The 13,550-nt window shown below is 46.7% G+C and overlaps 1 protein-coding gene across 1 annotated transcript; it reads right to left on the bottom strand.

Moving 5' to 3' along the window:
- Window positions 1-1,445: 1,445 nt before the first annotated feature.
- On the bottom strand, window positions 1,446-12,552 carry LOC137372412 (uncharacterized). The gene is made up of 8 exons (XM_068036301.1): window positions 12,464-12,552; window positions 11,898-11,957; window positions 10,341-10,490; window positions 8,758-8,812; window positions 5,985-6,111; window positions 5,073-5,162; window positions 3,670-3,895; window positions 1,446-2,930 (listed from the first exon to the last, which is right to left on the bottom strand). Exons 1-8 carry the CDS (start codon window positions 12,550-12,552, stop codon window positions 1,901-1,903), a joined length of 1,827 nt encoding a protein of 608 aa, XP_067892402.1. The 3' UTR covers window positions 1,446-1,900.
- Between the last annotated feature and the right edge of the window lie 998 nt (window positions 12,553-13,550).

The raw sequence follows: 13,550 nt of genomic DNA on the forward strand, positions 1-13,550 counted from the left end.
CCAGTAGAGGTCACCAGATGTAATCAGGAGTGCGTAACCTGAATGTACTGAGGCTAAATTGTAGCTCCCCTACCACCACCCCAACCAAGAATACAAACTAAACTTGGGATATTCCTCACCTCTCTGGCTGAGCACCATCCCAAATGGTGGATTTGCTCTCCAACCTGATTTCTAGTATTTTTTAAAGAACCTTCTGAACATGATTTTAAAACAAAATATCTATCACGTCTTCCCCATTTTTCCAGTCAAAAGCCAGCCAGCTGGAGTCTCACCATTCCTGGGTCTCACAGCTCAGAAATTCTTAAATGTTGCATGGGTTCTCTCTGGTCCACTGTTATTATCTTGGTTGCAATTTGGCATGCTTAGTTGTCTTGGATACAGATCGCAAACTCCAATGTAAATAATAGCAGGTTAATCTTTAGTTTTCTTAACAGCAATAAGAAATTGATGCAACAAAATGGTAGCAATGATAGAGAACATACAATGGCTGAGAGTGTGTTACAAGACTGGAACAAACTCGAAGTGTTCGGATGACATCAGTTGGAATCGTCCCGACATAGAAAATAATTGAGGGTCGGGTTTGTTTCCAGGAACCGATCCCCTGGTATCTGCCAACTGCACGGCATCACGATCTTAAGGGAGACAACCAATTAACAGTCCTTAACATTAAGGAAGGTGGGCAGGACTGTGACGTGGGAGGCCCAACGAGAGAACCTGCAGCACTGGATGGCCGTCAGACCCACTGGGAGAGGTGGGAATGTTGATGGAGGTAGGTGAGCGTATTTGGGCCATCAGTGTAGAGGAGATCCCCTCCACAGGAATGACTGTAGCCACAGTTGTGGCCGTTCCAACCTTGCGGTTCCGTCATTGAGGGTTTAAGAGGAGGCTTCGATGGTCCTCTGGCCTGTTGCTGGGGATCATTCCAAGTAGGTGCTGAGCTCCAGACACAGTGGAGGGGGCCCGTTCAACACCGGGAAAGTTCCATTAGTGGGGGATAGTGGCCCTTAATTGGGGCCTTAATTGGATCAATTGGCTCTCCACCTCCATGGAGCTGGCTACCAATCCCAGTGGCAGCCCACCCTTAGGAAACTCGCCCACAGGAAGAAAAGCATCGGGCAGCCGTCCCAACCAGGTTTTCTGATACTTTCTTGGCACCCCCCCACCCACCTCCAAAGCACCCTGGGAGGATTCTGCCCATCAAACCCAAAAGAGCCAATTGAGAGTGTTTGGTGAACTCATGCTAACCAGAGTATGTCCTATTCTTGAAAACACTCCTGAATGTTCCTTTTAAAAAAGAAACAATTTAATTTTCTTGACCCTTTTAAGTTCTTCCCATCTGAAAATTCTGGAGTTTGCATTTTACTTTACCATCAATATGCTGAGCAACATTGCGTCATTTTGCAATATATGATTGAAAGCACATTTTACATTATTGTTGTGTCAGATCAGAGTTACCATGGAGCCGGTTGACACTCCTGTCTATATTGTGGCCTATCCCTTCCTCTGCTTCCTCTCAATTTTCTGCTCCTAATCCACCTCTTATGAAGACAGTAACTGATGAAGTGGCTGTCCAACACCTTACCCTTGTGTGAACATAGACAGCAAGTGTTGGGATTTATAACAGCTGTATCCAAGCCTGTCCCCAAACAACATTTACACAAATACAGTTCCAGGGTAAATCACTACATCACAATTCAGGAAGAAGCTGATTGACCCCCTTGTCTCATCTCCGGACATTAAGGTCATTTGTAGCACACCCAGTTTGGTTAACTCAACCCAGGCAATGGCTGGAACCGAGGATCTTCCTAGCTAAGTGCCACATCCTGTAGCTCATCTACCCTGAGACCCTTTGAGGAAGATATGTGACCTAACCTTACTCTTGTCCACTGAATTACATACATTAATCTTGTGAATCAAAGTCTTCGCTTTCCTCACTCCAGTGTTTCCCCGTTCGTTTCTTCCTGTTCCTCTCAGCCATTACAATGGCAGCTACAACAGTGATGAAGACTGTAACAGTGATGATCAGGACTGTGACAGTCTCTGCGATGCACAACTGCGTGTCAACAGATGCTAAAGGCACGTCCCTCAATGCAGGCGGCTCCAAGCAGATTACGTTGACATAGTCATTCACAATCAGGCGTTGGACACTGAGCAGCTTACCGAAAACCCTCTGGAGCTCACAGTCACAGGTCCAATTATTTTCAGACAGCAAAATGTGAGTGCCCCAAGTCTGAATACCCAAGAAAGTCTTAAACTTAATTCGTTCCAGTCCATTTTTGGATAGATTTAAGAGTGTCAAACTTGTCAATGATGTGAAAACACCAGTGTCAATATCTTTGATTTGATTACCCTGAAGATCTAACACCTCTAAACTCTGAAGCATGAAGAAGACACCATTATTTAAGCTATCGAGTCGGTTATTCTGAAGGTGCAGCTGCCGTAGCCTTGTCATACTTCGGAAAGCCCCACTTGGTATTTCAGAAATCTGGTTATTATTCAGGAAGAGTTTTTGCACGTTGTCCAGGTACTGGAACATTAGTGAATTGAGCTTCTTTAAATTGTTGTCTGATAATATTAACTCATTGAGGAAGGAGAGGCCAATGGAAAAGCTGTTGCCTAGCTGCCTAATTTCATTTCTCTGGAGATCAAGCCTCCATAGATTCTCCAGTACGGCAAAGGCTCCATCATCCACTTGCTGAACATTGCTGGAGCTAATGAGGAGAATATTCATTCTCCAGAGGGACTGGAAGGCTTTGGCTGGGAGAATGGTCAGATTATTCTCGGAGAGATCCAGTTGCTCTGTATCTGTTGGGAAGGTTGCGGGGATCTGGTGAAGCGAAGCAGCTGAGCAGTTCACATACTTGAGGCCTTCTCTACAGTCACATCCTCGGGGACACGAGGACCAGGTCTCAGAGGTAAAACTTACAACACTGAATTGAAAAACAAGCAGCAGCACTGCAGGGGGAATCATCTTCAACAGCCCTTTTCAGACTGAAATCGGAAGGTGGGAGCGGGAAGTTCTGAAACTCCCAGGTCATTCGCTGCAGTCTCTCCCTCAGGATTCTAATTGTGCTGTTTCTACTCTTCCATCCCAGCCTTAAGGGTTCAATCAGAACAAAAAGAATTAAGTAATCAAGTAAATAAAATGCTCGTAATCTGGATAGTATCCGTGTTTACAGACTGACATCCCTCTACTTCCATCTTCCAACACAATCCTGGCATTGATAATATATATCTCACAGTGTTGCGTATTTTATTAATTTCCAGGATTATACAGAGATCTGAATAAATACCAAGCAGCACAGGACTGTCCAGGGAAACAAAATATTGTTTGTTTTTCCAGGGAAGTATTTTTACCTTGTTCAAAATAAATTAAGCTGCCATAGCAAATATATTGTCAGGACGTAGATGGCACTGACATCTTTAACTAAATTCAAGTCAGTCATTATAAGCATCAGGATCTTGACAACTGACTGTCATTAGTGGGTTTATTAATCTGACCAGTTTCCACAAAGCTAATCACACATTCATATCAGATATATGAATGTACTAGACATTTAATATTTAATCATTAGATATTGATTCTGTTTTGGATATACTGAAACACCAAAGGTAATTGACCAGCAGGTCTTTGTAAAATAACCGTTTTGTTGGCAATGCAGCCATTACCTGTCCGGAGGTCCAACCTTGGTCTGTCTGCTGGCTGAACAAGGTAGTTGCTTCAGCGGGGATCTACAATCTCGGCAGTGACATGAGACTGGGAGAGACTTCAAACTGACCGGGGGTCGGGTGCAGGGAGAGCTGAGAGCAGCAGAAATCCAAGAACTTGGAGCTGATGGGTTGCAGTGCAGATTCAGCAGGGATTTGCGAGCTGGATTGGATTTTGGAGATGAGTCTTTAAGGCAGGGAGGCGGATGGGTGTGAGATCAGAGTGAGTTTGTAAACAGTGGGTTGGGTTTATTTTAAGTGCTCAGTACGTGTACGCAGGAGCAGGGGACAGGGTTACCTTGCTGTAATGAGAGATATCCCTGTAAATAATACAGGAGGTTTGGCAGATGAACACTCGGAGCATCCTTTCAACGGGCGTGGAGTTTGCGACTTACAGCAGCAGCTTAATACAAAATAAATAAACTCAATCTTGCCTGTTTTCCACTTTGCAAGTTGAAACATCAAACAGCTCCACAAAGCGACGTGTTTGACTTTTTAGGCAGAGAATCAGATGTACAACTAAATTCATCAGGCTGCAAAAATAGTAACAGTCTTGCAGCATAGACAAGTACCATATATCTATATTCCCCTTTAAATTCTATTTTTAATGATTTTCCATTAAAACCTTGTCTTGCGATTGCAATCAAGGCTCAGTGAAATCCCAGTTGCATCTGCAGTGTACCAATCGGGTTAGGGTTGCTGTCAACACAGTTTTTGAGTTTATTACTTTAAATGCTAAAAGCTGGACTGCAGCACTGCCAGTTGTTAAAGACAACAACAACGTGCATTTATATAGCGCCTGTAATGTAGCAAAATATTCCCAGGTACTTCAGGCGAGCATTATCAAACATAATTTGACACTGAGCCACATAAGCATATATTAGGACAGGTGGCCAAAAGCTCGGTCTAAGAGGTAGGTTTTAAGGAGTGTCTTAAAAGAGGAAAGTGAGGTGGAGCTGGGGAAAGATTTAGGGACAACATTCCAGAGTTTGGAGCCCAGGCAACTGAAGGTGCAGCACCAATGGTAGAGTGATTAAAATTGGGGATGCTCAGGAGGCCAGTATTGGAGGAGTGCAGAGATTTCAGAGGTTTGAAGGGCTGGAGGAGATTGCAGAGATAGGGAGGGGGGCAAAGCTACAAAGGGATTCGAAAACAAGGATATGCATTATAAAAGACAGATGAAGTGAATCCTCTTTTCCTTCACTGACATGATTTAAACAGGACACAGCTTTAGAGATTGTGAAAAGATGTTGATTTCTGATACTGGAACAGTGTAAAATGCTACAGCGTGTTTCCAGTTCAATTCCAATCAGTCAAAAAACTATTAATCATTCATTACAAATCAACAACAAGCAATTACTTACCCTGTAACTCAAAAGACAAAAGGAACTGTTGGTCAGCATGATCAACATGGGCTGAGGAAGTTGAAAAATATAAATGAATAAGGAAGTAATCTTGCAGAAAAAACAGAAGAGTGCAAAGCATAGCCAATATAGAAAGCTAGTGAGAGTGGACGAACAGCTTCAAGGAATTATGAGGCATTAAAACCAAGACCCTGACTCCCCCTCAAGTGGACATCAACGATCCTATGGCATTACTAAAAGAAGATGAGGGGAGTTCTCCCCGGTGCCCTGGCCAATATTTATACCTCAATCAGTATCACTGAAACAGACAGATTTTCTGGTCCTTATCACATTACTGTTTGTGGGAGCTTGCTATGGGCAAATTGGCTGATGTGTTTCTTACATTACAACAGTAACTATATTTCAGATAGGTTGTAAAGCACTTAGGGAAACCTTGAGGTCATGAAAGGTGCTATATAAATGCAAATCTTTTCCTGGGTAGTAATCTGATGAAGCGAATTATTCACTCATTGCAGAACTTGTCCAATTTTCATGCAATTGATGCTGATGGCATGACAATTGGATTGGATATGCAATGTGTGGCCAATCTGCTCTGCCAGATTACCACCAAGTGCTGAAGATAAAAATATACTCCCATGACTCAAAATGGTCATGGTTCATGCAGGAAGCCAGAGGCTGCTGAAGGAAGGTATAATCAGACAGTTCAGAAATAGCAACCAAAGTATAAGTTTAAAGTCAAGTTTACATTAGAGAACAAGAGGAATACAACAGAGATTCTTAAGCCAAGAGGATAGATTTGGGGGGTGCTATTGTTTGGGATTTTTGGACATAATTTCTAATTCAGCAGTTGTACCAGGCTATCGACAAATTGGCCAGAACCATTGTGATTAGACAGGGAGTTCCTTTGGTTACATTGCTCAGAGCTAATAATTCCACAATTCATCTGTAACTTTGCGTCACAATGTTGAGCGACCAAGGAAGAGCACATTTCGTAAATGAGTTCTTTGTGTCTACATTCCCTAAGGAAATTACAGGCTTCCTACCCAATAGAGAAGTCACCAGGCTGAGGGCACTAACAATGGGTAAGGCATCCAGCCTGGATAGAAGTAGCAAATTAGGGGCGGCACAGTGGCGCAGTGGTTAGCACCGCAGCCTCACAGCTCCAGCGACCCGGGTTCAATTCTGGGTGCTGCCTGTGTGGAGTTTGCAAGTTCTCCCTGTGTCTGCGTGGGTTTTCTCCGGGTGCTCCGGTTTCCTCCCACAGCCAAAAGACTTGCAGGTTGGTAGGTAAATTGGCCATTATAAATTGCCCCTAGTATAGGTAGGTGGTAGGGAAATATAGGGACAGTTCGGGATGTAGTAGGAATATAGGATTAGTATAAATGGGTGGTTGATGGTCGGCACAGACTCGGTGGGCCGAAGGGCCTGTTTCAGTGCTGTATCTCTAAAACTAAAACTAAAACTAAAAACTAAAAAACAAATGAAATCAGTCACATCCTGGCTGGTATCTAAATCCAGCAGTCAGACAGAAGTGGGTTAACATCACTAGATATGCAGTTGTGCATGCAGGATGCTGCAGGTGAGGAGTTACTGAGCCCATTAAGGAAGGAGAAACTTGTCTTAGAGACGGTACAGCAAAGGTTCCTGGGATGAGAGGGTTGAACTATTAGGAGAGGTTGAGTATAAAGGGCCTCTACTCGCCACAGCTTTGAAGAATGAGAGGTGAACTCATTGAAACATATGAAGTTCTGAGAGGCCTTGACAGGGTAGATGCTGAGAGCATTTTACCCCAGGAGAATTTTATTCAAGAATTTTCAAATCAAATTATAAAAGGTTACCTCTGCAGTAAAGGTCTAATATTCAGGATTGAATCCACCTAAACAGCAAGTGCAATGCCAAGGTGAAACCAAACTCAAGCCAGGTGACATATGAGAAACCAGGATCAGGATCAGAGAGGCAAGTAGCGGCAGATCTGGAGTCATGGGCTACAGCAGGAGAACCCAATTGATGCCAGCTGTACACAATCACCATGGCAGAGGAACTTTTTATGGAGGATTTCTGTCAATAGTGATACCCAGCTTCCTGTAATGGAGTTTATCCAGTCGTTGCTCTAGCCTGTATGATTGTGTTGAATAAGTAAAGTGACAGATTTTAATTAAATAGGCCCACTATTATTATTTTGTCCACCACCTTCTGCCTTTAGGAGATTAGGCCAACCAGCCATATGTATATATGGAGGGCAAGACTGAACTGCTGGAAACACAGTCTGATTGACATATCCCTGAGGTGCTTATGTTCATAATGAGACTATATCTTCCCTTTAATTCTATTAAAGTTATTTTATCTTCTTTTCCAATTTGGTCACCTCATGCCATACAGCACAGCTGGCCAGAAAAGCAGGTAGCCAAGATGTGCTCGGACCTCTCCATATTCCAGTCGGAAATCTCCTGCCAAGAGCAGCCAGGGGTGGGACCCTGCCTTCTGGCCTTACCTCCATGCAGGAGAGTGGTTAGCCCATTCCCGCAGTGATGCATGTGGAACCAGTGGAGATGGGTGGAGAGAGAAAGCTGAGAAACCCATGTACTTATTGCTCTGTAGCAACATGTCATACCACTATCACACCATCCGACCTGATTTCTTCTGTTTTGATTAAATTAGAATCCAGAAAGGTTAACTCTGTTGCTCTCTCCACTGATGCTGCCTGAGCTGCTGAGTATTTCCAGAATTTTCTATTTTTATTTCAGATTTCCAGCATCTGCAGTATTTAAAATCATGAAGGGTTTAGATAGAGTAAATAAAGAGAAACTGGGCTGAATTTTACGCCGCCCCAGCGGGTCGGATGGTGGCATGGGGACAGCGTAAAATTGAGCAGGAGGCTCTGGGAGGCCTACCCGCACCGCTCCCACCTCTGGTCAACTTTACGGTGGTTGGGCCGGTGGGGGGGGGGGGGGCAGCGAGGGGGTGGTGGTGGAAATGGCCCGATTGCCCGAGGCCAATCAAGGCCCTTGTCGTCACTTAAGGGCCCTCGGCCGCCTCCACGGGTATTTTACCCGTGGCAAGTGGATGTGCTGGGGAATTGAAAGGCCGCCCAGCAATAGCTGCTGGCCTTTCCACACCCCAGGGGGGTGGGGGGGGGGGGGTGGTGGTGGGGGGCAAGGCAGTTGGATACAGGGTGCCCAATTGAGGGCCCTCACCTGCCTCCATGGGTATTTTACCCATGGCAAGCAGACGTGCTGGGCATGTGAAAGGCCGCCCAGCGATAGCCGGCCTTTCCACACCCCGGGAGGGGGGGAGGGGAGGTGGCATGGCAGTTGGGCACAGGATGCCCAATTGAGGGCCGCCCCCGCCTCCCAACCCACCCCCGGGTGCCAAGACACCCCCCTCCCCCCAAAGGACCACACCAGCTTGACCAGGGAAAGCCCAATCCCCCTGGTGAGACAAGCCCAACTGACCTCATCTCCCGGCTCCATAGCGTCGGCTGGGCTGCAGTACAAGCAGTGGCCACCACGTCCGATGGTGCTGCTGGGACTAAGAGCTGCCAGCCCGCTGATTGACTGGCAGCTCACTGAGGCAGGACCTCCTCCCTCAAGTGGGTGGAAGTCCCGCCTCAGGACAAATAAAGCTCGGGGACCTGTAAAATACGGAACGGATCCCCGAGCTTTGCGGAAGCAGGTTCGCCACCGACTTTTACGTCAGTGGCAAATTCCCATCCGCCTAAGGTAAAATCCAGCTCACTGCTTCTAATGGCGGAAAGATTAATAACCAGAGGACACAGATTTAAGGTGGTTGGCAAAATAACCAGAGGCAACATAGGAAAAAATGTCTTTATGCAATGTCTGGTTAGGATTTGGCATGGCCTGCCTGATAGGGTGGCGGAGGTAAATTTAATAATGGCCTTCAAAAGGAAATTGGATAAATTCTAGAAGGAGAAAAAATGAATACATTACAAGTGGCTACTGACGCTGGAGTGAAGAGAGAATTTGAAGAGGAAACACATTTTTTTTAATTTCCAAAATATACTTTATTCTTAAAAATCTGTAAAAATTACGTTCCCAAACAGTTTAAAACAGCATCAAGTCAAAAAATACAAACAATGCAAAGATGATCATTTTCCTTCAATATAATCATGAGTTGCCTCACAACCCTTCCATTTCATTGTCATGCCATATACATTTTTACATTTACAGCACACAAAATTTTCCCAAAACAGTTCGAGGGGTTTCCCATGGATCCAGCCCCTCAGTTCAGCTTGGTGGGGGGACCTTACACTGTGGTCTTTCCCCATTGAGCCTTTGCTGCGGCTGCCCCAAGCTTTAGTGCGTCCCTCAGCACGTGGTCCTGGACCTTGGAATGTGCCAGTCTGCAACATTCGGTGGTGGACAACTCTTTGCGCTGGAAGACCAGCAAGTTTCGGGCAGACCAAAGGGCGTCTTTCACCGAATTGATAGTCCTCCAGCAGCAGTTGATGTTTGTCTCGGTGTGTGTCCCTGGGAACAGCCCGTAGAGCACAGACTCCTGTGTTACAGAGCTGCTTGGGATGAACCTCGACAAAAACCACTGCATCTCTTTCCACACCTGCTTTGCAAAGACACATTCCAGGAGGAGGTGGGCAACCGTCTCTTCCCCACCACAGCCACCGCGGGGGCATTGTGCAGAGGAGGCGAGACTTCGGGTGTGCATGAAGGATCTGACGGGGAGGGCCCTTCTCACCACCAGTCAAGCTACGTCTTGGTGCTTGTTTGAAAGTTCTGGTGATGAGGCATTCCGCCAAATGACTTTGACGGTCTGCTCGGGGAACCATCCGACAGGATCCCCCGTCTCCTTTTCCCGTAGGGCCTTGAGGACATTCCGTGCAGACTACTGCCTGATGGACCGGTGGTCAAAGGTGTTTTCCCGCAGAAACTGCTCCACGAAGGATAGGTGGTACGGCACGGCCCAACTGCATGGAGCGTTCCACGGCAATGTGACCAGGCCCATCCTTCGCAACACCAGGGACAGATAGAACCTCAGCACGTAGTGACACTTGCGTACTGGAGGTCTACACACAGCTTGATGCAGCCACACACGAAGGTGGTCATCAGGATGAGGGCCACATTGGGTACATTTTTCCTGCCTTTATCCAGAGATTTGAACATCGTGTCCCTCCGGACCCGGTCCATTTTAGATCCCTAGATGAAGCGGAAAATGGCTCGGGTGACCGCCACAGCGCAGGAGTGGGGTATGGGCCAGACCTGCGCCACGTACAGCAACAATGTGAGCGCCTCGCACCTGATGACCAGGTTCTTACCCACAATGGAGAGAGATCGCTGCCCCCACATGCTCAACTTTTGTTGCACCTTGGCTACACGCTCCTCCCAGGTTTTGGTGCAAGCCCCGGCCCTTCCGAACCATATCCCCAGCACCTTCAGGTAATCTGACCTGACGGTGAAGGGGACAAAGAATCGGTCAGCCCAGTTCCCAAAGAAACACATGAAACAAGGTGGAGAAAGGGCAGGAAATGTCAACCAGCTCAGGCATAGGTGTAATACTCTGAATAGCCTCCTTCCGTACACACTTTTCAGTGATTGTAGGCATTTGAATAAAGGAGATAAAAGTACAGATCCAGGCTTGCGCAAGATTTTTAGGAGGGAGAGGGTTAATGACTCTTGTGCCCTGCAAAGTGTTAGTGATGGAAAATGTCACCCAGTATCAGCTGTCAGCACTTCCAAGTCAGTTAGTATAGTTAGTTATAGATCAAAGGTCCATCTACACCAATCCAACAATATACTTCACCCCCAGCCTCAGAAGAGTGCCCTGCATCTTCCACACCAACCATCCAGACTGAGATTGCTGTTGGAGTGCCAACCAGGGCAGTTCTTGTGAAGTGGCCCCTTTGCTCACAAGGGAGTGGGTTAAGATGCCACAAGCTTGTTTCACATGGAGCTGATGTAAATTACATGCCCACTGGTGAAGGAAGAGGGAAAAATATGTCAATGAACTTCTAACTGGCTTCAGTTTAATACGATTGATTGGACTAACATCAAATAACCATTGTTTGACGACACAGAAACAAAGCAAAAAACTTTGTAACAATAGGCACCAACATCTGTTCAGAAGGATTGCCAAATAATGTCGATCGTTGTTCAATAAGCACTAAGGCATTCAAAGACGTTACCCCCCACCCCCCAAAAAAAATGAGCAGGTTTGGATCGGGTGGTGGGTTGAAGTGTTGAAAGTCTAAATCCCGATCCCAACCCCTCTCCAACCGAAACACTTACCTGTTGGATTCAGCCTGCCCAACTGGTCAACCTCCCACGCCCATCACCCCGATCCTTCAGATCTTCCCCACGAGGTCTCTGACTTTCCCCTGCCCTGGCGCTCTGACCTCACTCCCCTCCCACCAGGTCTCCGATCCTCCCTTGCCCAGGCTCTGATTCCTCCCCCCTCCCCGGGTCTCTGACCCCGCCCACCACCCCCCTCCCCACCACCAGGCCTCGGATCCTCCCTCCCCCTTCAGGGTCCCTGACCTCACCCCCCACCAGGTGTCCGATCCATGCTCCACCTCCTCACCAGGCTCCGATCACCCCTCCGCAACCAGGCCTCCACTCTGCACTCCCAACACACACCCCCCGGGGCTCCAATCACTACTCCCCCCCCCCCGAGTCTTTGACCTCACCCCCAGCAGGCCTCCGAGCATCCCCAATACCCTCCCTCACAAATCCTGCCCCCCACCTTGCCCTCAGATTGTACCCCAGGTTTTTGTTTCCCCCCCCCCTCCCGCCCCCACGAGGTCTCAGATCCCCACCACCTGATTCCCCAGGCCCCCAACATGCCCTCCCCACCCACCCGGGATCAATGGAGTTGGACTCCTGTCTGTTAATCAGGCTGGCTTCTGCGTGGGAGAACCTGTTAGTGAATTTACAGATACGTTGTGAAGTAAAACTCCACTGTGTACAGGGAAACCCTGACCTGTCGTGCTCTGCTGACCCCCATTGCTCCCGGCAGGTCAAGTAAGTTAAAATACCGCTCCTAGTTTCAGAATCAGATTCTGATGAATTGCTATGCCTGAAACATTAATGTTTCCTGCCTGACTTGCTGAGCAATTTTAGCATTTTCTGTGTTCTCCTCTGAATACTGCGGTATTTTTTATTATTATTATTGAGAAACCTAGATAACAAGCCATAGACGGCACCAAGAATGTAAAAAGTAAAAGAGATGCATTAAAAGATGAGCAGCTCATCTGCTGCTGAAACCCTCACTTATGCCTTTGTTTCCTCTAGACTTGACTATTCCAACGCACTCCTGGCTGGTCTCCCACAGTCTACTCTCTGTAAGCTTGAGGTTGTCCAAACTCTGCTGCCCGTGTCTTAAATCGCACCAAGTCCTGTTCACCCCTATGCTCGCTGACCTACATAGGGTGCTGGTTCAGCAACCTCTCGATTTTAAAATTCTCATCCTTGTTTTCAACTCCTCCATGGCTTTGTTCTCCCCTCTTCACCATCTCTGTAATCTCCTCGGGCCTCACAACATACCGACATATCTACAAACCTCCAATTTTGGCCTCTTGTGCATCCCCGATTTTAATCACTTTAATCACTTCAGCTGCTTGGCTCCGAAGCTCTGGAATTCCCTCCCTAAACCTCTCCGCCTCTCTACCTCTCTTTCCCCCTTTAAGACGCTCCTTAAAACCAACCTCTTTGACCAAGCTTTTGGTCGTCTGATCTAATATCACGTTATGTGGCTCGTTGTCATATTCTGTTTGATAACGCTCCTGTGAAACACCTTGGGACATTAAAAGTGTTATATAAATGCAAGTTGTTGCTGTTGTTGTTAAATCTTGAAGTAATGATCAGGTGACACCAACCTTCAATTGTACAAACCTGTAGCAGGGGTAGGGAAGACTGAGGGAGGGCAAGAGTTTTGTGGTCCTTGCAAAGAATAGTTAAATTTGAAGAGTGTAACATGTCTTGATTTCAACACAGTAAGAGAGCTCTTCTGATGAGCTATTTGAACAGCCTGAGGGTGAATAAAAGCCTGAATCAATGTACGTTCAGGCAATTAGGCAGTGCCGTGAGATCACACATGCGAACATACAAATTAGGAGCAGAAGTAGGCCATTCGGCCCCTCTAGCCTGCATTCAGTAAGATCATGGCTGATCTGTTTGTGTCTCGAATTTCACACTCCCATCTACCCCCGATACCAGCCCTCCCACCTTTGTGGCCTAGATCTGAATTGCGTGTAGACTGATGAGGATGAAATACCTTCGCTCTGCCCGCAATTCACATTTTATATGACTTGAGTTTTACTTCAACCTGAATTATGAGCAATCTGACTCAGAGAAGTCATAATGCGGGCTAGTTTGCAAAATGGAAATGTCACACCGGGCCAGAGCTGAGTATGTATGGTTGAGGTTCCTACACGATGCTGGGGCGGAGTAGATGGCATTTTATTTGGCATTTAACCTGTTCAACACTTGAACGGACAGAAATTAAAAGCAG

This window comes from Heterodontus francisci, chromosome 7 (genome assembly GCF_036365525.1).
Source record: "Heterodontus francisci isolate sHetFra1 chromosome 7, sHetFra1.hap1, whole genome shotgun sequence".
NCBI lineage: Eukaryota > Metazoa > Chordata > Chondrichthyes > Heterodontiformes > Heterodontidae > Heterodontus > Heterodontus francisci.